Here is a 25,488-nt window from a genome sequence, read left to right as displayed (position 1 = left end):
TCCACGTACAAGTGGCAGATGGGATAGTAGTTACTTTTAGAAAGAACCTGTGATATCGGTAGAGCTTTTAGAAAAGAAATGCATGAAGTGGTTTCTGTCGCTCTGGGATTTTGTGGGGGAAAGGATGTGATACCTAAGAAAGCCCTCATTTCTACATACCCAGAAATGGCAGAGGTTTGAGGTCCTAGCCACCAAATGCTGCTTAACTGATGCTTTTCTCGCTCAAATCCTCTTTTTTCTGAAGAGAGCCCAGGCTGTCCAGGGACTGCTTCTTACAGTGGCTTCGGAAGAGCCTGTCCCACAGGTGTCCCTGTACTGTGTGTTGACGTAGAATACGTGTGTGTGGGAAATGCTGGGGATCCACAAAATCCATCAAGTGTGCACGCTGCAGGCTTCCTAATACGGTATTTGGTATAAATAAGACAGTATAGTATAGTGGTTGACAAACTCGTTAGTCAACAGAGTGGCAAACCGTAGCAAAGTTGCCGACCACTGGTATAGTACACAGGATTCCCTCTCCTCCCCCCTCAGTTCACCTCTGTTTTAAACAAACCCCATGAGCAGTTCTGTTAGAACATAGTTTGGATACACAGACCCAAAGCTGTTGCTGTAGGGTAAACTCTCAGAACCATCATGCCCCTCCTAGGGTTCTTGCTGATGTTTCCAAGAATCTCAGCCTCTGAACTTGGTCAGCCACAAGAACAAAGCCAGCGAGGGGTCCCTTCCATCAGGAACCCCCAGAGGAGTGAAGCTCTGACAATTACCAAATGAGCAAAGAATGGGTGAGTGCTGAGGAAGGCCAAAATACTAAAACTTCAATGACCCGAAGTCCCTTCGGCTGAGCACGTCATTCTCCAGCACAGTATTTGGGGTACACGATGTTGGGCAACCAACCAACACATAACCTCCGATAAGCCCCTTTCCAGTTTGAGGCCCCACTTCCTGCCTGTGGGATGGGAGCCGTGGGACGGGGTCCTCACTTCCAGCCTCTGACAAGGGAGCAGCGGGACGAATGGGAAGAAAAGCCCTTACTACACGTTTTACCCACCAGCCAACTGCCAACTATTCTGAGAGAATGGGAACAATTAGTAAGAATGCTAGAGTCACGACATGTCTCATAGCCCGATACTAGCTGCTTCACTTCATCCTGCCCTTTAAAAAATATATGTATTTTTATTGATGTCAGAAAGGAAGTGAGAGAGAGAGAGAGAGAGAGAGAGAGAGAGAGAGAGAGAGAGAGAGAGAGAGAGAATCATTGATCAGCTGCCTCCTGCATGCCCCACACAACCTGGGCATGTGCCTGACCAGGAATCGAACCACGATCCCCTGGTTCATAGGTTGATGCTCAACCATGCCGGTTGGGCACGTTATCACCCTTCTAATCTTTACATCTAAAGTGGTGATTACTTTCCAGCTTTCTCTGATGAGGACACTTGGTCAAGAGGGGGTAAGGAACCCAACATCAGCCTACAGCCCGGACACAGTGGGTAGGCAGATACTCCACGGAGCTTGCTGGGGGAATGAGCGATTCCGCAGCATGAGCCACAGAACCACAGCGCCAAAAGCCAGGCTCCCTGCACAGGCCAGCTGCCTGGTACTTAATCCCGGGTCTCCTAGGTTTCCCAGCCGCAGGGGTGTGCACACAATAACACGCCGAGAGCCCTTGGACGTGGGCTGTGCAATGCAATTAAACCGGCCCTGGCCTGCAGTACAGAGAGGTCTGGCTGGGAGGAGGTAATTCTAGATTTCAGATCTCCTCACAGGCCACCCTTCTCCCTTCCTCTTTCCATCCTAATCTTCCAACATCAACCTTCCCATTCATCATCTTTATTACGCTTTCTCGGGTTGCCCGGCCTCATTTTTCACTGGAGTCTGCTTGGCTGGAACATGCTCAACGTGTATGGCGGCTGCCCACCTTCCTGGAAAGATGTGAAGCCCGACCCCTCTCCACGTGTTATAAAATGTTTGCAAACTTGAGCTATCTGCTGCTCCTCTTATGCAAATGCTGCAGGTGCCTCTAGGAACACACATCACTTCCCAACGTGGATGGCATGTCTCCCCTCGCTTTTTCTCTTCCCCCGAAGGAGTTTTAAGTGCGCTCAGTTCCCCATTCACGAGTGGACGGCAGTCAAAACTCCAGCCTTGGGGCCTGTCTTGTAACATTCAAATGCTCTCTCCAGGAGACCGTGCTGTTTTCAGGGTCTCTGCCCTGGTTAGCCCTCCAAAGACCCATTTAACCTCAAGAGGGCTCCCGTAGACGAATCCTATGGACTCGGTACCTCCTGTGAAATGTTTCCCGGGGGGGTGGGGGGGGGGAGTACATGCATGCAGGAGCCTGGCCCCAGGGAGAGCCAGAGCTCTGCACTTGGAATCAGACAGATGTGAGTCTGAACCTCAGCCCTGTCCTACTATTTAGCTGAGTGACTCCGGGTGAGTAAGTGATCTCATGTGCGTGATCCTTCGTTTTGTGACATACAGAGGAGACCAAATAAATGTCACCTTGTGAGACATTTGTCAAGATGAAGTGAGGTCCTGGTGGGAACAGGACTGCCACCCAATCTGTCCAGAGCAAGCACCCATTTCATCCTCTGAGGCTGAGTCACAGCTTGCGTCACCTGAGATGCGTTTCCTGCCAATCCCAGAAAGGCGCTGTGCCTCTGGGCAGATGTTTCTGATGCCATGGTGAGGCCCCTGCTGCTTGCCTGCCGGCACCCAGCTCACTCATCCCAACTTGGGTGTGGGTTTCCATCCTTCCCATTCTCCCGGGTTTCCACAGGCCTGGGGAGTGGGGAGCACGCGTGTTTGGGGGCTGAGGAGGGACGGGAGGGCAGAAGACGAGGAAGGGGCAGAGTGTGGATATCAAGATTCAGCTCAGACCTCCTGCGTAAATCCCTCCAGGAAAGACTGTGCCATGCTTCCTCCTAGACAGGGGTCTTCCTCCTGCTGAGCTCCCAGCCCCCTTTACTTCCTGGCGTTGCTGCACTTTGCAGACTGTGCTGGAATTTTCTATTTACTCACCTGGTTACTTCTCCCTAGAGCAGTGGTTCTCAACCTTTCTAATGCCGCGACCCTTTAATACAGTTCCTCATGTTGTGGTGACCCCCAACCATGAAATTATTTTCATTGCTACTTCATAACTATAATTTTGCTACTGTTATGAACCGTAATGTAAATATCTGTGTTTTCCGATGGTCTTAGGCTCTACAGCAGTGGTCATGACCCACAGGTTGAGAACAGCTAGCAGGGTCGCCTAAGACCATCGGAAAACACAGACATTTACATTATGATTCATAACAGTTATGAAGTAGCAATGAAAATCATTTTATGGTTCGGGGTCACCACAACATGAGGAACTGAATTAAAGGGTCGTGGCATTAGAAAGGTTGAGAACCACTGCCCTAGACCATGGCCTTCCTGGGGGCAGGGACCATGGCTCAGTCAGCTATGGGCTCCAGGAACTCCTGGACGCCCTGGTTGCCACTTCCTGGCCATTCCCCACTGTTGCTGGCCAGAGCTTCCTTCTCTAACAGTTTACTGAGCGCTCAAGGGCTCCAACACAGTTTCTAGGCTCCCTCCCACTCTCCCTTCTCTAAACCAGCCACCGGCCCCTGGCTGCTCTCCTGAGAGTTGGTGCTCCTGGTGAAGACGATTAAGCCACGCTCCTCTGGGTCCTCCCCTTTGTAAGACGCACCCAGGGAGGGCGGAGTCCTCAAGCTTTAGGGCTGAAGAGATGACAGTGAAGGTCTCCGAAACACAGTGGACAGAAGCAAAGTCAAGTGCATTTCTGTGGAGCACAACAGGGGCCTGAGTGTGGGGCCAGGGTGATGGCCTTTGATGGATGGAGAAGGTCATGAGCCAGGAGAGGTGCAGTGATTCAGGCGAGTCCTTCATCTGCTAACAGGTGGGCTGTCATGAGGATTTACAGGGTTGCTTGGCTCCAAAAGGGGCAGGAGCAATGACACCTCCATGAAACCATCCCGCCCCTTAGACGTTCTCTTAACCAACCTCGACTTAGCACACATTTCTCTGCTGAGCTCAGGCTCGATGCCCAAGGCTGGAAGCTCCTCTCCCGAAGGAAGCGGGAGGGTGCCTGTCCCCCGACACTGAACACCATCCTCCCCAGGAGCGAGCTGTGTTTATTATCAACTATGTTTTTAGGCCACTTGTACGTCGATGTATTTGGAAAAGTAATTAAATATCCTTTTAATTAGATGAATGCAAAAAGAGAGCTGCTATTTTCCCAAAAGGCAGCCAAACGCTTGGGAACAATAGGATCAAAGGAAGTTCCTGAAGCATTGGGCTGTTGGAGGAGGTGTGGGTGAGAGGGCTACAAAACAGTGAGCTGTTTCATAGAAATTCCTCTACTTATACATAATACTAGAGGCCCGGTTCATGAAATTCATACATACGTGGGGTCCCTAGGCCTGGCTGGTGATCAGGGCTAGGCCCATCAGGGTCAGGCCAGAGAGGAAGCCACACTCCCGGGCCAGGCGAGGAAGGAACAGATGTCGGACACTGCCACTGCCACTGTCGGCTCCCTACCACTGCATAGTTCCCCGCCTCACCGCCCCCTTCCCTTGCTGCCATGCAGCCACTGTGGCAGGCAGGCGGTGGGCTGATTGGGGCCTGCTGGCCAGGGAGAGGGACGGAGCATGGGAAGGTGACCGCCTTCCTCAAGAAGGAAGCTGGTCCTTGGCCCCCTGGGAAAGGTGCTGCATCTGCCACCTCCCAACCCCAGTTCCCTGCCCCCTGGGGGAGCAATTGTAGGAGATTGGCTGGCCTGGGGAGAGGGACTGCAGGAGGTTGGCCAGCCAGGGGAGGTTGGCAGCGCACTGAACACCAGGGGCCAGCTCCTGTGTTGAGTGTCTGTGCCCTAGTAGTCAGTGCACGTCATGGCTACTGCTCATTTCAGTCGCTAAGGCTTTTATATATATAGATAGGTTGGTAAAAAGAGTGCAACAGGACAATAATTAAGCAACCACTAAGCAATTCCCAATGGGGCAGCCATCAGCTGGTAAGCTGCGCTGATAAGCACCAACAGGTAACCTCTCCTGACCAATGTCTCCCACAGCATCCCTAAGACATAACAGTGCCAGGCATAGAACAGCACTCAATAAATACAGGCACACACACGCCAAGGTATGCCTGTGGTGGGTAGGTGTGACGTACGTACTTTCACTTGGAGACCTAGTTCTGTTTGCATCTGTAAGATGTTGAAGTGTAACGTTCGCCAGTGAAATTTCCCTCTAACTGATGGTGCCTTTTTTCCCTTTTTGTGGCTGCCAATCTGGAGGTACCCTGCCCGGTGTCCTGGCTCATGAAGACCTGCCTGGCTAATGCAACTCACACTACTGCTCCTCTTCACGGGGCACCTGCCAAGGCCCCTTCCCCACCCTGGATTGTCATTAGTGTGGCAATACATACACAAATTTGCCATTTTAACCATGTTTAAGTATAGCTCAGTTTAAGTACATTCGGATTGTTATGCACCCATCAGCACCATCCTTTCCCCAGAATGTTTTCATCCTCTCATACCGAAACTGCCCCCGTTGATCTCACATTCGCCCCCACCCCAGACCCTGGTCATCGCTGTTCTAGTCACTGTCCTTATGCATTTGACTATTTTAAGTGCCTCCTGCGAGTGAAGTCACATGATATCTATGTCTTTGTGTCTGCTTTTGTTGTTGTTGTTGTTGTTTAGTGTGTCTTCAAGGCTCATCCGCACTGGAGCATGTGCCAGAATTTCCTTCTTTTATCAGCCTGCCAAGGCTTTGAGCTGCACTGGTTTGTTATGGAAGTTTTGTGCTTTTATTTTTTTGATATGAAAAGAAGACTCGAGAGTTTAGAAGTCTCCCATGCCCCTGGCTGGCCACGAAGTGTCACTCATCATTAAGACTGTTTCACTCTGTTATCATCTGTCCACACCCTGGAGCACTTTCTCTTGAAAGCATCCACTTCTCCATTTTTAAAAATGTTTTTATTGATTTCAGAGAGGAAGGGGAAAAGAAAAAAAATAGAAACATCAATGACGAGAATCACTGATTGGCTGCCTCTTGCATGCTACCTACTAGGGATCGAGCCCACAACCTGGGCATGTGCCTTGACAGGATAACAAACCACTGACCCACACTTGCTGGGCCTATTTCTCCATTTTTGACCAATTCCATCCTGGCCTTAGACTATACAATCTGTACTACTTTAACTTCTTAACATAGAGCTGCAGTGTTTTTCCGATTTGACTGTATCCGTTACACTCCTGTCAACAGGACCCCGGAGTTCCTGCTGATCCAATGAGACTCGGGAGCACCACTCTTTCAAGGGGGTGGATGGGAAATGACTTGTGGTCTTAATTTTCACCTCCCTGATTAACAAAGAGGTTGCACATCTTTCAAACTGTTTATGGGGCACTTCCTTCGCAATGCAGCAAAATGACTGCTTACATACCCCTTACCCACTGCTTTCTTATTAGTTATTCAGAGTTCTTTGTGTGCCTGGTAGAGTTACAGCTATGAGTATATGAAACAAAGTTTTCTCTTATGTTATTATTTATTGCATTATTTTCCACACGAACAACTGTAAACCTACTTTTACACCACCCTGTATTTTGTTTACTAGTCTTTTTGCCAGTTATGTTTTGAAAACATCTTTTTTTTTTCTTTTTGATGCCACTTAGATAAAAATTATTAATTTCAATGTGGTTGAATATATTGATCCTTTTTTTTATGACATATACTTTGGGTGTCTTGTTGAATACATTCTTCCCTATTCTGAGGTCATAGGCTAGTTTCCTAATGGTTTAAAATTAAGAGTTTAATTTAGTCTTTTAAGTCTCTAACCCACTGGAATCAAATTGGTATCTGTGTGACATAGGGTTCCATTTTCATTTTTTCCCCACATGGGTAATCGGGTGTCTCAGCACTATTTATGGAAAAGTACATCCTCTCCCCAACGGCCAGCAATGCCACCTCTTCATAGATCAAAGTTTCATAAATGTGTGGTGGTGTCCTGAGGGCCCCTATTCCTTTCAATTAATTAATTAGAAATTCATGCATGGGGGTAGGGGGGTGGGGAAGAGGGCCCTCAGCCAAGCCTGCACCCTTCCAGGACCTCTTGGGGGATGTCCAACTGAATTCCTATAGGATCAGGCCTAAACTGGCAGTTGGACATCCCTCTTGCAACCCGGGACCCCTGGCTCCTAAGCGCTGGCCTGTCTGCCTGCCTGATCACCCCTAACTGCTTGCCTGCCTGCCTGGTCACCCCTAACCAGTCTGCCTGCCTGCTTGATCTCCCCTAACTGCCTCTGCCTCGGCCCCCACTGCTGCAGCTTCATCTGGAAGGATGTCCAGAAGGCTGTTCACCTGTCCAGTCTAATTAGCATATTATGCTTTTATTATTATAGATTAGTATATCCCTAAGCAAATGCTCAGCAAAATTTTGCTCTATGTTTTTTTTTAATAGATACTATTTATGCGATTTTTTTTGGAATCATGAATGAATATTTAATTTTATGAAATAATTTACCTATATCTATTTAGACCACATGTGTCAAACACAAGGCCCGCGGGCCAAATCCGTCCCGCCAGGCCTTGCAATGTGGCCCGCACCGCGCTGTCATCACTGCACTCCGCTGCGTTTCCATCACAATGACAGTTTATGACTGTTCAGTAAACCATTCGGCCCGCGATTTAGGCTGAATTTTAGATTTTGGCCCCTTCTCTGATTGAGTTCGACACCCCTAATTTAGACCATTATATGGTATTTCTCCTTTAATCTACAAACAGTGTGAATAACACATGGATTTTTCAATGTTTGATCACCCTCCTCTTTCCTGAAATACATCCACTTGGCCATGATGTATTACCTATTTTATACATGGCAGGAAAGGTCTGCTAATACTTTGCCTAAGATATTTGCATCTATAGTCATGCATGAAATAAGCCCACAGATTTCTTATGCCAGCCTTGTCTAAGTTTGGTATCAAGAATATCCCGGCCTCATTGAATGGTTAGAAAGTGTGCCTCTTTTCTTATTCTCTGGAGTTTGCTTAAAATTGATACTATCTTTTGATTAAAAAAAAATTGGTAGACCTTGTCTCTACTTACCATCCAAGGATGTGCTTTCTTTGTAAGAAGGTTTAATAGCTAGAAGATAATCGGCCTCATATTATTTCCTTAAGCCAGTTTTTGTAAAGAATACATTTCTAGAAATTTGTTCATTTCACATAAGTTTTCAATTTGACATAATGTTGTTCATGGTAACCTCTTATCTCTTACAGTTCTGCTTTATCTATTGGCTCAGAAGCTCCACAAATGGGAGGCTTCTGTTTGCTTTCACCTTCGCCGTACACCTAGAACTTGGAAGAATGACTGCCTCAAAAACACTTGAGAACGAACACATAACTCCGCATGTCTGCCTCCCTGTTCATTTCTTGCTGAGTTCTCTCACTGTGTCTCCGTGAGCCCTGCCATAGCTTTATTTTACTGGTCCCTTCCCAAGAACCAAATTTTGTCTTTGATGAACAATTTGCTCATCATTTTCTCCTATCTTTTTTATGACTTGCCTTTTATTTTCTTTGAATTTATCCTAATGTTCTTTATTAGATAACGTTGTAAACTCGGCTTCTTAATTTTCAGCCTTTCTTTTCAATGTAAACATTTCAAGCTACACATTTTCTTACCTGTTTGTTTCATTCCACCAATTTTGACATATTTCCTTTTCATTCAGTACTAAGTAGTTTTCAGTTTCCATTTTGATTTGGTTAGAATCCTGAGCAATTTACAAGTGTTGTTTTCAATTGTAATCAAACGAATTAAAAAATATTGTTACTGCCTTCTAATTTAATTACACTGTATTCAGAGAACTATATATATGAGTAATATGATTCCCTGAAATGCACTGCAATTTGCTGTTTGGTCTAGTGTACAGTTAATTTTTAATAAATGTGAGCTTGAAGAGGATGAATATTCTGTTAGGTACAAGGTTCTTTATTTACTGAATAAACCAAGACTTGTAATTCAAACCTTCCATAATGTTTAATCAGATTTTTGTCTGTTTGATCTTTCAATATTAAAAAAATATGTTAAAATATTCTACTCTGATAGAATTGTCAATTTCTTCCTGGAGTTCTATTGAGCACTATCTATCTATCTATCTATGCACACACACACACACACACACACACGTATATATAAGTACATATGTATATATGTATATATATGCTAAAGCATGAAGTCTATACACATTTAGATTTCTTGTATCTTCTTGGTGAGCTTTTTATTTTTAGTTGTGACTATATGTATTCCTACCAATGCTTTGCCTGATATAGACAGTTACCCCAGTTTTCTTTTGGATAATATTTAACTGATAATCTTTCCCCATAATTCTACTGTCAACCTCTCTAGGTTGCTATGTGTTAGGTATGTCTCCTATAAATAGCATATGTTGAACATTGTTTCCTACTCAATTTATCTTTTCATTCCCCAAATTAGTTTATTTGATTGATATATTTAAACTTACTTCTATTCTCTTGATTCCCTGCTGTATATTTCCCTCCACTTTTTCTACATATTTTTTCTTGTGTTTTAAAAAATATAACTCAGCTATTTTGGTTGTTTACGTTTTTCTTATGCCTTTCACCATCCCACCAACCATGAATTTATAAGTTATGCATCTTTTTAAAGATGTCCGCCTGCAATATCCCTTTTGCAATCCAGGACCCCTCGCTCCTTACCACCAGCCTACTTGCTGTTCTTCACCACCCGGCTCACTGCTCCTTAGTGCTGCCATGGAGGGGAGAGGCTCCCACCACCGCGCCTGCACTCACCAGTCATGAGCCTGTCTTCTACCTGAGTGGCACTCCCCCTGTGGGAGAGCACTGGCCACCAGGGGGCAGATCCAGGGTTGAGTCTGCCCCCTGGTGGTCAGTGTGCATCATAGTGACTGTCATTCTGGTTGTTCCGCCATAAGAGTTGCTTAGGCTTTTATTGTGTAGATTACTATTATTTATAAGTTGTTGATTAGAGTTCCCACAATATTTCTAATTTGTTCAACATTCCTTCTTGAATCTGGAATATTTCTTATTCCTAAAGAACAGCCTTTAGAAGTTTCTTTGTTTACGTATGTTTGTGGCAATTTTTTTTGGTTTTGCTCATCTGAAAATTATATGTTTGAATAGTTGTTTCGCTAGGTATGCAAAGTGTTGTTATTGTTCCTCAGCCCATTGAAGATACTATTTCTACTCTTTTCTGACTTCCACTGCTGCTAAGAATGCTTATCCTACACATGCAATGTCTTTGCATGCAAAGAATATGTCTTTTCTCCCTGGCTCTTTCTAAAATCACTTTTCTGTTGGGTGCTGCAATTTCATTATTAGGTCTAAGTATGGATTTCTCTTTAAACTGCTTAGTATTAAACTTTCTGGTATCTATGAATACCTGTTAACAGCCTGGAAAATTCCTACTCACTATCTCATCCAATGATTCCTCATTTCTAATTGTTTCTATGATCTCCTGCTGAGAGTCTAATCAGATATATCCCAGTATCTTAACCTCTCTTAGTTTTCTACCCCTTTTTCTCGGTGCACTCTGTTTTAAATAATTTCTTCTGATATTTCTTCCATTTTCACTCATTTTCTCTTCAATTGAGTCGAATCTACTGTTTAACATGTTCATTTAATTTGTAATTTCCAAATTTATATATATTTTTTACTTCTAAAAGTACTGTTTGACCCAAAAAGGCCTATTCACCTTGAGAATCTCTTATTCCTCCATCCTATTATCGATAGTCTTTTATATTTCAGTCACAACAGTTTAATACCTGCAATCTTTGAGATTTAATGCTACAGTCTGCAGTTTCTGCCCTCTCTCATAGTGGCTTATGTCCTGTGTGCTTGGTGATTGATGGTTGACAACTCATTTTTCTTGAGACCTTACCTAAAGAATTCTGAAGTCCAGTTTTTAAGAGTTATTCTTCCAGATCGAATTTTTATTTCTGCCAGGTACCTGGAAACTTTTCGTGTTTTCTTTCTATTTTTGCCCCAAGCATATAATTTCAGTGCCCCCAAATACTAGGAGCATAGGCTTGATGTTAGGAATTCTCAGCAGAAACATTCCTCCCCGTTTTACCTAAAGCCAAGGATGAAACAGAAAACAGCCATCTCCTTCCTCACTAGGGACTTTTAAACTGTTTAACACTAGGATGTCACTCTTCAGGGAATCTGACTTTCTGCTTGTCTTTCTTCCTGTGGGGCCCAAGTTCTCAGGCACAGCCTTTTAATAGGATGGCTGCACATATGGTTTGCCCTCATTTGAACAATAAATTATAGTCACCTACTTTTTTTCTTAATCCTTATCAGAGAATAAGATTTTATTGGTTTGGGAGAGAGAAGGAGGGAGAGAGAGAGAGAGAAACATCGATGTGAGAGAGAAACATCCATGGGTTGCCTCCACTACATGTCCCGACCATTGAACCCACAACCTAGGCATGTATGTGCCCTGACTGGAATGGAACCCAAGTCCTTTTGGTACACAGGATGACACCCTAACCAACTGATCACCCTGCCAAGGATAGTCACCAACTTTTAAAACAGGCTCACAGACACCACAGATGAGCAGGTGCCCCTAGTAGCAAGTGCCATATCGAGCTGCTTTTTGCTTATTCTCTGGATTTTCATTTCATCATTCATCCTGGCCTCTGCTTATTTCATACTTTGTGGACTGATGTTTAGTTGTTCTTTACAGGGTTGGTTTTATTTTTCTCCCATCTGAATGTCTAGTTCATACTCTTCTTGGACATATTCCCGTGTATGTCACCTATTTTCTTTGTGACTAACAAGTGTAAGACATATGAAGGAACGGCATAAATGCCGATGGAGAAAATGAATGATGCAGGTACTTCCGTTTTAGTTTCTAACATTTTGCAATAAATTTCAAGTGTATTTTGAAAAAAGTATTTTTAACTCTGGTTTCATTCTTTGGAAGATGTGGACTTGAAGCTGTTCATCACAGCACAGTTCATATTTATAAAAGTTTGGAAACAATGAAGGTAACAGGAATGCTATGTAAGAGAAGAGTACAAAATTCTATGAGCATGCTGACCATAAATAAGCTATAACGTGTGCTATAATGTGCGCCTGTGGACACGGGGCTAGGAGCCAATGAGAAAAGATTCACCAACCAGAAATGCAAGGTTTGGGCTCCTTTTGCTTTTTTTAAACTTGCAGTTATCATTACTATAGTGTTATGTGGGCGATGAATATACATTTTAAATAAATAAACTCCAGACGGATGCATGGATCTATTACCTCTCTGATACAGCCAGAGAAGCAAAAAGCACTGTTGGTGTCAGACAGGTCTGGGTCCAAATCCTCGATCTACCACTTAATAGCTGAAGTTAGCTCTTCACTCCTCCAACTGTAGGTAGGGAATTCTGACACACCTCTGGCCATGGTCCTGTAGCTACTTTGGTCAACAAAATCCTAGCAACAAGGACTCAAGCTTTCCTTGTGTGCACTCTGGCTTCCTCTTCCACCTCTGCTTTGCCACCAGAATAGACCAGACAGGCCAGCTGATGGGCTGTGGGGGACACTGGAGGACAGCCACCAGCCATCTGATCTGAAGCTGACCATACGTACTTGGTTAAGTTGGGAAAGTCAGACAACCATACAGCCAACCTATACACTCACCAACTAAACAAACAGTTGCTGCTTTCAGCCACTACTAGCATGATTTGTTACGCAGCATTATCTTCTACAGAAGATAGCTGATACATCCTGTCTCCATCGTCTTTCTACTGTCAGGCCCTACTGCTATGTTTGGTACCAAGAGACCCATGAGGAAGGCTTTGCTGTCACCATCCCTTCTCCCAGAGGAAGAATGAGACATCTATGTTTGTGTCCACTCCCCAACCCACATACCTATCATAGCACCTGCCATATCTTTTACATTTATTTCCTTACATGTTTCTCTTCTCCTCTAAGCATGAAGGACTTGAAAGTAGAAAGTATGCTATTTGTATCCAAATCTACAGCACCTGGCACAGAACAGGCCCGCACTGAATGTTTTTGTTTGAATTACATGATTGAATTTTGGGAGCCCACATAAACCAACAGGACTGGCAGCAGGTGGCAAGGATAACCACACAAGCTGGCTCTGATGCCAGGAGACTTCCTGCTTTTCAGAAAGCCCAAACAGGAAGAAAAAGGGGAGAAAAAACAACCACCACCAACAAAGGAGAAAAGCATTCTTTCTGGTCCCCTCGCCTTATCTCTCTCACCACATGCACACAAAGCTCAGAGCCATTCACTGCCCCCTCCCCACCAGGGTGCTCCCCAGCCAGCTTCCCTCTGGCACCACAGGGCACCTCCCTCCCTGCTCCCCAAAACCCTCACCCACATGTCCCGCCTCTACCTTCAGATCAGACACGTCCCGGTAGCACTGCTCGGAGCGGGTGTGGTCCGACAGCTGCACGTTCCAGAAGCAGGGGAGCTGGTACACAAGGAACGGGTTCTGTTTGATGACGGCGTTGAAAATGTCCTGTGGATAAAAGCCGGAGACACAGAGGCACGGTCAGGTGGGTCCCGTGGATGCCTCAAATGAGCTGGTCACACCACGGGGCACTTCCCCGCCTTCTCTCTCTGGGAACCATGGAATCACGTCTGCACGGAGATGGGGCATGCCCAGCTCACGGGTCCTGCTGGCCTCAGAGCGCACCATATGGCAAGCGCACGTGGGGGCAGACAGCGTTTCTGGTTTCTGCCATCGAGTCGGCCTATAATAAACGAAGCTACTTTTCCGCCCCTCTTCTCACCTTATCGAGGAGCCCGTGTGATCCATTCCCAGCCTCCCGGGGAGGAAACTGCAGGATGACAAGCTGCGCTGCTCAGTCAGGGGCTGAGACAAATGAGAACTGCGGTTGCTGCGGCTCTTGCCGGGGCTCCTGGCGGACTTAGTGATGGATGTGCCTGAGCTTCCCCATGGGCTGTGGCTCCTGGGAACCCACTTCCCACTTCCCCTTCCAGCCCAGCCTGCTTTTAAAGAAGCTTCACTTCCCTCAGCTCTTCTCCAAGCTCCCTGGCCAGGCCATGCTTATTAACTAGCTGCTGACAGGAGATGCTGGGTTGAATGACGGGTCACCGCAGCCGGAGGTGGCTGAATAAACCATCCCCGCAGGCCATGGACATCCAATTGCTAGCTCTGGGGGACACACGCCAGGTATTGTGAGCGGGCTTAGCCCGAGATGTTGGAGAACAGATTTCCCCTCAGGTTGGAGACAGCTACCTGGGTAATTTTTAACTCATTCGTTACACTGGATCTCGTGTTTGAAAAGGAAATTGGTTTTCTGGCTGCTTGGGAAATACTGCATAATAATCATGCCAAAAAAAAAAAAAAAAAAAAAAAGAGTCAAGTAACCTCACAGACTTTCTGCTTTCCTCCGTATTAGAAAACTTTGCAAGCATTCCACGGCTCAGACAATGGAACGCGGAACAAACCGCAGGGCGAGCTTGCTTTGTGGATGAATGGGGAAGGATAAAATGCAGGAAGCCAGAGAAATTGTCTTCGCATCTCAAGACGGCCATTTGCGCCACGGGGAAACTCGAAATCTCAATGTGAGAGCCGGGCAGAACTCAGATCAAAGGCCCCGGGCCCTGCGTCTCCCAGAGAAAGTGAGAAGTGGGGATTTTTATGATCTTATGTTAATAGCGTCAGGGAGAGGCGCCACTTTTTTGGATGGCCTAGATGAAAAGCTGGCTTCTCCAGCCAGGCAGTGTGTCCCTTTCCTTTCCATGCATCTCCCTTGGGGACAGAGTCAGAGTCAGGGCATAGGATCCAGGCAAAAAGGCTTTGCTCTGCAAGTCGGACTCTACTGCCAGGAAGGCAGACGGGACTTTGTCCAGAACCGTGCTGTGCGCGCTGGCATCTCAGGGGACAGGCCGGGCGCTCTCCGCCCAGCGACCTCCCCGTCACACACCAAATTATCATTTACTTATGAGTCCGCTTCAATACACGGCGAGCGCTCTGAGGCCCAGGCCGGTGTCCTTCTCTCATCTCTGTAATCCTGTATCTGAGCACAGCCCCTGGCATGCCCAGCATGCAGTGCGGGGCTGTGGCATGAACAAATGTATGAGCAAATGCATGAACTAAGGGAATAAACCCACGGGCTAAGCTGTCCTCCTAGACGGGCCGGGTAAGGCGGATCTATCCAAGGGTACACAGCCACACCGCCGGCAGAAAAAGAATTCGGACCCATCTACTGCCAAGTCTGTTAAACAGCCCCGGGGTCCACAGGAAGGACCATACCTTCCAAGCAGGCCACTCACCTGGTCCGCTAAGGACGTGGACAGCATGCCCATCAGCTCCCTCTCGGCGGTCAGCCTCCACATCTGCTCCCATTTCATCTTCCGCAGCTTGTCCAGGAGCAGCAGGATCACCCCTGGGCAACAGCATAGGATGGAGGGTGAGGAACGCAGCAGTGAGACGGAGGCAGGCCCACGCGCCCACCAGTGTCGGAGCTGAAAAACCTGGGTTCGATCCCAGGCTCCGCCAGGTGCTCAGTGAGACCTGAAACCACCTCATCTAGTGGAGATCATGAATACAGGCCGCAGGCTGCTGTGAGCACTGAGACAGGCACAGGCCTAGCCCTTCCTGGAGGTGGGTGGGGGTGACAGTCGCACAACAATGTGAATGCACTGAATGCTGCTGAACTATATGCTCTTTAATATGGTGAAATGGCCTATTGATGCTATGCATAGTTCACCAGTTATTTAGTCAAGAGCCCACCTCTTGACTGGAGACGTCATATACTTCCTATAAATATTAGGTTTTCTGCTATGTTTTTCCCCCCCAGAGCTATGATAACTTACCTGGCTTCAGCTGATGGATGGTGTTTGGACAATACATGCCATTTATCTTTACAGACAAAGAGTAGCTCCCCTGTGACTTTATTCTGGATACGCCTTAGCAATTTGCTTTATGTTTAGTGACAGGCCCTCTGAGCTCGATTCAGCGTTCCTGATTTTGTTGGTTTTAAGCCCGCCATGATCCCCACATGTGCGAACTACGGTGAAGGGCCTGCTGGCACTGTATCTTTAAGATGAGCTTCCAAAGCCTTTGGCTCCATGAGACACTGATCATCGGAGGTGACTTCCTCCTCCTCCCCACCTTCCCGGACTTTATTGTTGCCGTTGTTTATTTTTGTGGCAAGTGGCCGGGGTAAATGGGTGATAGCATAGCCAGAAAAACTGCCATTATACAACCTTCTGTATTTAAATATATATATATATATATATATATATATATATATATATATATATATATATTATTGATTTTTTTACAGAGAGGAAGGGAGAGGAATAGAAAGTTAGAAACATTGATGAGAGAGAATCATCGATCAGCTGCCTCTTGCACACCTCCTACTGGGGATGTGCCCTTGACCGGAACCGAACCCGGGACCTTTCAGTCCACAGGCTGACGCTCTAACCACTGAGCAAAACTGGTTTTGGCCTTTGTACTTTTCAAATGTTAAAACAATTTAATGTATTACTCAGGCAAAAACGGAATCAACTTTAAAAGTCTAAAAAGAAACACATTTTGGCCTAGCTGAGTGGCTCAGAAGCGTCTGTCTACCACCAGGTCAGCGAGAGCCTGCAGCGAGAAGGCAGCACAGCACTCGGAGACCAGAGAGTTTCCCAGGAGGCACTGCGGTTAATTTAGTGGATGGCATTGTAGCACCCTTGGACTCCCAAGTCAGTCCATCCTCCTCAGGATGCTTAGCTCAGCAGAAGGGTCGGGAGAAAACGGCAGGCAGCTGAGCAATGATCTTCATTGAGACCCCGTATATACATTTCTAAGATTGTTGGAAAGAAACTAATTCTCCATGTTACGCAAAGATGTTAACACTGAGACTTTTTACTTATGCCAGGGGTATATATTTGGAGAAAAAGTATATCGAAATTTAAAAATAAATTGCACATAAACACACAGACAGACAGACAGACACACAGAGTCACAGAAAGAATGGGATATACGCAGAAGCCTGAACTTATAAGTCAGAAGTGCAAGCTACACCTATTGTTTATCTCCTTTGTGCTTTGTTAGGCTTTTTTTCTTAGGATATTATCTCACTTAACACTCACAAAATCTCTACAAGCTAGATCTTGCCATGCTTATTCGATAGGGGGGGAAACTGAGGGGCTGAGACAGGCACTTGAACAATTGACAGTATAAGACTGGTGTGTCTGCCTGACTCCAAACCAGTGCTTCTTCATCTACACCACACAGATCAGAGTCCCAGCAATGCCTCATTGGGCCCTGGGACTCAGGCCAAAGACTTTTTCCTTTTTTGACTATTGGTTTCTACTGGTACATGCGTAACAGTAGAAAACTGTTATTCACCCTGCACAACTCAGAAAACTTTCACCCCGACCCCTTGTGGTAAGCTCGTAAATGTTTAATCACCAGCCTTCCAGATTAAAAAAAACCAAAAAAAAAACAACCCCACAAAAAAACCCACAAACAAACAAACAAACAAAAAACAAAACAAAACACAATCTGTAGCTTTTGCCCATTCCCATGGTGTAAATACTCCCATCATGGTTGATTTCAAGCTACCAATGTGATGTCTTTAAACACCAGTTGGGAAGAAATGTGCCCAATTGGTCCAACTGAGCTGGTGTGAGCTAGCTCTAGCACACCACTAAAATTATTCCCCATACACAAAAGCAATTTCAGTAAAATAGTTAAGATTCGGCACAGTGTGCCATTTGATGGCTTCTTTTGGAGAGAAAAGGAATAAACATTTGCAGAGTTACAAACCAAGAGAATATAGCAATGGATTCAGGAAAACAGATTCCAGTCAAAGCTGTGAAAGAGAATTTCATGAAATCTCATGGCAGAAACGAATTCTAATGAGGTTGAATAGATGCTCCAATACAGAGAAGAAAATGTGGGGCAGGAGCTATACACCATGGTGAGAGATTCTCATGTACGTTGTACACCCATCCGTCTCCGCAGCCTGAGCTGAGAATCGATGCTTTTTAATGGCGTGAAGACTTGGCGAGTCCTCAGTGGCAGATATGATTCCAACGAGTTTGCCAGGCTCATTGAGAAGGGGGGTGGGGGGTGGTGTCTGGAACAGAAGGCTAAATACAGACATCCTGATCATCCTCCCCCTTAACAGCCTCTCCTTTTGGGCGGTTTTAATTCAATTTTTAAAAGCACGAGCTATTGTAAACCAATATCATAAATACCCCTGACCACGGTGTAATACCTGCTAATATATCGCCACATGGGCTGTTCATGATAGAGCACTGCAGACAAAACAAGAGCTCCTCCATCTCATTCGAGTACTCCCTTCCCCAGGGGTACCCAGCATCAGGAGAGGGTAGGGTTTCATTGCCAAGCGTGTTTTTATATTTTATTCCCGCTGCATATATTAATTAATGCCATATGGTGTTTTTAGAGTGTTTTATAGCGAATACTTTCTATTCACCCAAAGCTGTCTTCAAGATTTAACCATGTTAAGAGTTCAGCTACCTAGTTTATACATTGTACTCACTGTACTCACTGTATACATATACCACATGTATGTATGCATCCTCCTACTGAAGGACTCTTGGCCATTTCCCATGTTTCTGCTGTTACACACCATGTTACAATAAACATCTTAATCCCAATTCACCGCACACGTGTTTTTCTGGGAACACGAGTGAGAGCTTAGCTGGGGGACCGCCTCGAAAGCCGTGCAAGGACTGCTGAGCCGACGGTGCTACTTGTCTTCCAACATCTGGAATGACTCCGCCTCTCCTCTCCCCTGCTTTCCAGATGTCCCCCGAGTCTTGGGGATTCTACCTTTAAGAAGGCTTTCTCAGCTCTTCGTTTACTCATGCATCCAACAGCCATTTCCTGAGCACCTATTCCGTGCACACTCACGGAAATCCACTGGTACTTGGGTTTCTGCCATACTTTTTCTCATCTCATGGGTTTCACGCAAAATTTTTCAGTTAGCACATATTTCCTGGGTGGATACCATTCAGTCTTTGCCCGGCCCTTTTGTGGAAGACAAGCAAACTGCTCTGATTCCGTGGGATGACTGTGAAAAAGGAGAACTCGTGCCACTTAGGAAGGAAACCCAGGGGAGATACCCCTGCCGGCAGGGTTTATGGGATGCATTTTCCTGGGTGTCCATGCTTTGAATGACCACTTCCGTCCTGTATGTGGAAAGTGCTGGACACTTATAAACAGTAGGAAATGTGGCCAGGCCCAGAGTCCTGCTCAGGGTTCTGTCAATCGTCAGGGTAGGGTGTCACCACGTCAGGGTGATCGTGACGTCCCTCAGGATTATTGCATGTGGCCGCTAAGGGATATCACTCACAGGAAGAAAAAAAATAGTCAAGGGGGAAAAAAAAATCCACCACAAGGAAACGTATATGCATAAATGATGTCCTTAAGCAGCTGAGGCATCTGGTTAGCTGTTACATATAACCACATCGATACGGGCTTATACCAGAACCTGACTGTTTCACCAAAGGTTAAGAGGTTGCCCCCCAGATTGTACGAGAACGCAACGCAACACTTCCAAGAGAAGCACAGCTCGATCTGCTGACCTCCCTCCTAGGCTGCCGAGCAGGCACCCTAATTACGATCGTCAAGGGCTTTGAAGCTATGAAGTGGCACATAAAAAGCTTATAAATAACAGTCCCCAAAACTATACACTTCCTCGTTAAGGTGCCTCGTTATCCCTGGCTCCGCTCTCACCATTCCCGGTAGAATTAACACAAATGACATGCGTGCCTGCGATGTGGGAGCACACTTTTTTAAAAACATATTTTTTATTGATTTTTTTACAGAGAGGAAGAGAGAGGGATAGAGAGTTAGAAACATCGATGAGAAAGAATCATCATCAATCAGCTGCCTCTTGCACACCCCCTACTGAGGATGTGCCCGCAACCAAGGTACATGCCCTTGACCGGAATCGAACCGGTCTATCCACTGAGCCAAACCGGTTTCGGCCGGAGGAGCAGGCTTTTTAAGCACACACTGCTTAAGATGACGAAAGCGGCTCCTTCTGAAATTGGACCCTTTCAAGCTGAAACAACACCGATTTGGATTTGGCTTTGGAGCGCATGCCCTCGAGGCAGCCTCTGATGCCGCTCAGGCCTGCTGCCAGGGAGATGATGGTGCCAAAAAGCTTGACTGTGGCCTTTGCCTGGCATTTGCTCCAGTGCGATCCATCCATTTCCCTACTGGCCCACGTGGGCCCGGGAGCGTGGAGGGCATCAAGAGGCCAGCACTCTGCACGGGGGGAAGCAGCGCCCCTGAAATTTGACAGCGGCTCCCAGCAGAGCTGACTAGATTGCACGCAGCCGGGAGGGCTTCACCTTCAGCTGCTGTGGTGGGAGCACGACAGACCAACACTAAATAAATAAATGAATAAATAAATTTAAAATCAGAGGCTTCTCCGGCGAACAGCTGGTCCAGGGGTAGCACGCTTCATCTGTGGATCAGGGGGCCACGTTTCTTCTTCCCCGAATGAATATGTAGGAGAGCGCGGGGACCAGGATGGCAGAGAAAGAAAGGGGGGGTGTCTACACAGCCAGGAGAGAGAAATCATGTTTTATGGAGGAGCCAAATATTGATTCTTACCAGGGCAACTTATAACAGGGAGAAAGGACCAGGAATGATGACAACGCTGAGGATATCTACCATTTACCAGGCAACTGCTGTGCACTAGCGATAAGGTGCTTTTCTCAGATGGCTTCAGAGTCTTACCCCCAAATCTGCGAGGCAGGTGGCATTATCCCCCTTTAACAGGTGAAGAAACTGAGGCTCATGCATGGCTCGTGAGTGGCCAAAGCGGTCTCACTCTTTGACCTGAGCTCTTTCAACTATGCATGTTGCCTCCTGGTGTGTGTGGGCCAGGTGCACGAAATTCATGCATGGGTATGGGGCGGGTGTCCCTCAGCCCAGCCTGCACCCTCTCTAATATGGGGCCCCTCGAGGGATGTTCGACTGCCCGTTTATAGGGAACTAGCCATGGGAGTATGGCCAGCCTGGGTGAGGGGCTGATGGCTGTTTGCAGGCTGGCCAAGCCCTCCAGTGGGGACCCTCACTCCATGGGGATGTGGCCAGCCTGGGTGAGGGGCTGAGGACTGTTTTAGGCTGGCCACACCCCCTTCAGGGTGGGGGTCCCAGCTAGGGTGCCTGGCCAGCCTGGGTGAATGTCTGATGGCTGTTTGCAGGCTGGCCACACATCCCCGGTGACCCAAACTCCCAGTCTCTCTCTCTCTCTTTTTTTTTTTTTTTAAGTACCTCCTTGAGCTGAGGCCAGGGCTGACTGGAAGCAGGTATCTGGGATTTATTTATCTTCTATAATTGAAACTTTGTAGCCTTGAGCAGAGGCCAGGGTCGGCCAGGGTGAGTGGGAAGCTTGGCTTCCTCCATCACTGGGGGCAACCCAAGCCTCCTGCTTTAGCTAGCTTTGTTGGATTAATTTGCATATTCGCTCCTGATTGGCTGGTGAGTGTAGCGGAATGATGGTCAATTGCATATTTCTCTTTTATTAATGCAGATGGCAAAATCTAGCTGAATCAGTAGCTTAGAGCCCAAGCAAGTCAGGTAGTTCCCAGAGGAACAGAAAGTAAAGGTTTTAAGGACTTCAGAAGACCACAGGCCATAACCAGATGACCCTGTAAAAACCTGGTGGTGAGAACAAGCATGTAAGGCCAGGAAGAGCAGGGCAGTCCTGTGTGAGATTGAAGCTGCACCCATAGGGTGGGGCCTGAACTGGTATAGGTGAGCCCTGGTGACCAGCAGGAACCAAAAAAGACTTGTCAGCCACGGTTTCATAGTATTGTAACTTTTCCAACATTCCCTCCTGCAGGCAGAGCGCCTCTTCTGTCTTCCCCTGAGCCTGGCAACTAATTTCTCCACATGTGTCCTACTGCCTCATGCCAGCAATAAGGACCCCATAAAACTTTCAGCCAAGGTAGCACCTGAAGCTTCCATTATGAAAACCTGTTTCAGGAGAGGTTCTGCTGCTTTTCCCTCCCTCTCCCTCTCTTTCTCTTCCTCCTTTCCTCCCTCTCTCTCTACCTCCCTCCCTTCCTTCCCAAGCAGCTTGGCTAGAATGGGCTTGGTCCATTCAGACCATGTGCTTCCTCAGTTCAGAAGAAGAAACTGGGGTTTGATTCCATAAAAAACTAGCCACATGGGCATGAGCTATGAGTCTCCTTCGAACCAGTTCAGGGCAGGTTTCCAATTAAACCTTTCATTCCTCACCTCGGCATGTTCCAGGGCATGCTGCAGGGTGCTGAGAGGCGTTGTGGGAAGCAGGGTTAATGAAGTTAACCAAGTTTAGGAGACGGTGGTTAAACAGTTATAGTGTTGGCTGTATCAGCATGCACAAGCCCTCTGTCCCCCAGGAATCTGGTCAGAAATTGCCTCTCCCTTCATTCCGGATCCTCCCTGGCATAGTCTGCATTTCCTCTCAGTTCTCCCCCCGTACTGCAAGGGCTGATCCATGAAAAGGAAGAACTGTTTATTAGTCCTTTAGTGTCTCCCGTGGCTTTGACGGTCTGAACTGGAGCAACCTTAGGTGGGCACTGAGTGGGCTGCTGTCCAGGAGGCCCTGGGGGACACTCGGCTCTCATCCCACATATGCTTAGGAGAATGACCTTATGATTGCGACTTCCTTCTGCTTTGAAGCTTACAGTTCCCTTCTCATGCTTGACCCCATGGAAGGCGAGTTTATTAAAAACCACTTAATTTAAAAATCCCTGCTGGTTTCATTTGGGAATCACTTTTGATCACATAAATGAAACACTCTACTTTTTTTTGCCTTTAAATTTATTCCTCTTCCCAAAGCTCTTTAGCAGAGAGAGCGACCAGAAATCCTTCCATCTGAAGCCTTTCTGGACTATCCTGGGACTGTTGAAAGTGTGGATGGATGGAGTACAAAGGGCTGCTCAAACCGTATAAAAGGCTGGTCATCATCCACTCCCTCATTCATTCATTCATTCATCCATTCACTCACTAATTCATTCAATATCTATCGTGGGACTTCTCAGTGCCAGGCACCAGACATACAGAGATGGAAAGCACAGTGGTTCTTGCTCCCTGGAGTCTGGGGTGCTCTGGGAAGGCAGGGCTGGTTCAAAATGATGGTGGGGTCAGATCTCATGCCGTGGGGAGGGGTCCTTTAAGAGAACAAAACTTGGCCCTTCCTCTTCTTTCACTGCACAGGATGCATTTGGCCAAGGCTGTGTTAGGGCTAAGCACATACAGGGTTTGGCAAACTCTTTTTAACCAGGGTATGCAGATGAACTCTATAGGCAGACTTTTCATTTAGGCGCCCTAAGTCACACCTGCACCCAGTATCCTGCTATTATCCCACCCTTTTACACCGCAGTTTCATCAGTTTCTCCATTTTACATAAATTGAATAACCTTGGGGCTCAACACCACGTCTGGGAAATCCAGTCACATGATTGCATGGAATGTAAATGTTTTCACTTGATGCTGTGTAATCCTAGAACTTGACTATACCTGTGACATTGCTGATGGACAGCTGGTGGTTTCCAGCTTGAAAGCTGTTATCACCACACTGGATCACGTCTTTTGGTGTCATCCGTAAGCCTCTCTGCTGGACACACACCGAGGCGTGGATGTCTGGGTCACAGGGAGTTCACGAGTCCGGCTTAAGCAGCTAGTGTAGAGGGGTTCTTCCTACATACACCCCACTGGCTCTGTGTGACTTCCAATTAGTTCATGCTCCCATGAGTAACCAGCATTGCCTACTTTCTGGATTTTAGACCTTCTGGTAGGTATGCAGTGGTGTCACATTGTGGATTATCATTTGCATTTTTAATGACGAATGGAATTCAGCATCCCTGAAGATGTTAACCGCTCTCTTTTAGGAAGGGTCTGTCTGTCCATGTCTTTTGCTCATTTTTCTGTTGGTTTCTCTTGCCATTGGTGGAAATTTAAAAACAAACAAACATTTTATTGAATTTTTTTACAGAGAGGAAGGGAGGGGGATAGAGAATTAGAAACATCATTGAGAGAGAAACATTGATCAGCTGCCTCCTGCACGCCCCCTACTGGGGATGTGCCCACAACCAAGGTACATGCCCCTGACAGGAATCGAACCCTGGAACCTCCAGTCCACAGGCCGATGCTCTATCCATTGAGCCAAACTGGTTTCAGCAGTGCAAGTTGTTTATGTGTTTGTGGGGCAGAAGCTCACTGTTAACGCTGCTGGACCTTCTGGGTGCAGGGTGCTCGATGCCCACTTGGCTTCTTTTTTTATGGAATCCAAGAATATTAAGCAGGAAGAAACCTCAGAGGTTAGTGAATTCATACCCCACCCCGAAGACACTGAGGCTCAGAAAGGCTAAGTGGGTGGCTCAAAAGAACATAACACAAAGAGAACAAAGCTCAGGATCTGAGATCCCCACCTTCCGCTGGCTTTGTCTTCCTCCTCCAACTCCCCACTTCTCTCTGTGAAAAATCTGTGAAAACTCACCCCGGCTTTTCTTCCTCCTTCTAGGCTCATTTAGCAAACGAGGGGGATAATTCCTGGTCAACTGTGCAGCCCTGAGAAGACTCTACAAACAGTTCCTCTTAACCAGAGATGCTTTGCAAGTCACGAGTTGAGGGACAGTGCCATTGGGGGTTGAAATGGGTACCCCCAAAAAGATCCGTTCGATTCCTGCTCCCGGTACTTGTGAATGGGACCTCATCTGGAAATATAGAGTTCTTGCAGATGCGATCACGTGAGGATGAGCTATACTACAGGGTGGAGGGGTCCTTATAAGAAGAGGAGAAGAGACAGAAACAGACACAGAGGGAGGAAGGCCTAGTGACACTGGAGGCGGATGCTGTAGGGATGCGACCACAGCGAGGGGCCACCAGGGGCCACCAGCAGCTGGGAGAGGCCAGGAAGGATCAGGGCTCAGAGGTGTCAGAGGGAACATTGTCTGGCAACCCTGGACCGTGGACTTCTAGCCTCCAAAACTGGGAAAGAATAAATTCCCGTCCGAGCCACCAAGGTGCGGTACCTCAGCATGGCGGTCCTCAGGAGCTAACAGCACCAAGCCCGCATGTCCGCTCGCTTCGTCTCAAAGAAACACACAAGAGCACCCCAAACACCCCAGGCTGTTGTCTGGGGCCAAACTCCCCATTGTCATTTGACAGATTTGGACACGTTATCAGATAATCATTCCATCCCAGGGGCATGGATTTTGCTTTTTTTAGGCAGCAGGTGGCAAGACAAACCTAAGGCAGAAGCTAGGCTTGGGGGCTGGCTTTCCCCCCCAGCTCCCAGGAATCCCACCAGGAGATGAATGTCTCTCTGGGCCGGCTCGGAGACAAGACAGCCTCTGCCAGGCAGTCCATCAGAGAGAGGAGATCACAGACACGGAACAAGGACGTTCCGGCCACGCCCAGGCCACTGCAGTCAGAGCGCCAGTTATTAACGACTCTCCCGCTGTCTC

General features: G+C 46.9%; 1 protein-coding gene across 1 annotated transcript in view; it reads right to left on the bottom strand.

Annotated features, from left to right (window-relative positions):
* LARGE1 (LARGE xylosyl- and glucuronyltransferase 1) overlaps positions 1–25,488 on the bottom strand; it is a 382,199-nt gene that overhangs the window by 37,338 nt on the left and 319,373 nt on the right. Inside the window, exons 8-9 of the mRNA XM_036455498.2 lie at positions 15,317–15,429; positions 13,407–13,532 (exon numbers count right to left, since the gene is read on the bottom strand). Coding sequence (XP_036311391.1) covers positions 13,407–13,532; positions 15,317–15,429 — 239 coding nt within the window. The remainder of the gene's footprint in view (positions 1–13,406; positions 13,533–15,316; positions 15,430–25,488) is intronic.

Source organism: Pipistrellus kuhlii, unplaced genomic scaffold (genome assembly GCF_014108245.1).
Source record: "Pipistrellus kuhlii isolate mPipKuh1 unplaced genomic scaffold, mPipKuh1.p scaffold_m20_p_3, whole genome shotgun sequence".
Classification (NCBI taxonomy): Eukaryota; Metazoa; Chordata; class Mammalia; order Chiroptera; family Vespertilionidae; genus Pipistrellus; species Pipistrellus kuhlii.
This window is presented reverse-complemented; position numbering and strand designations above follow the sequence as displayed.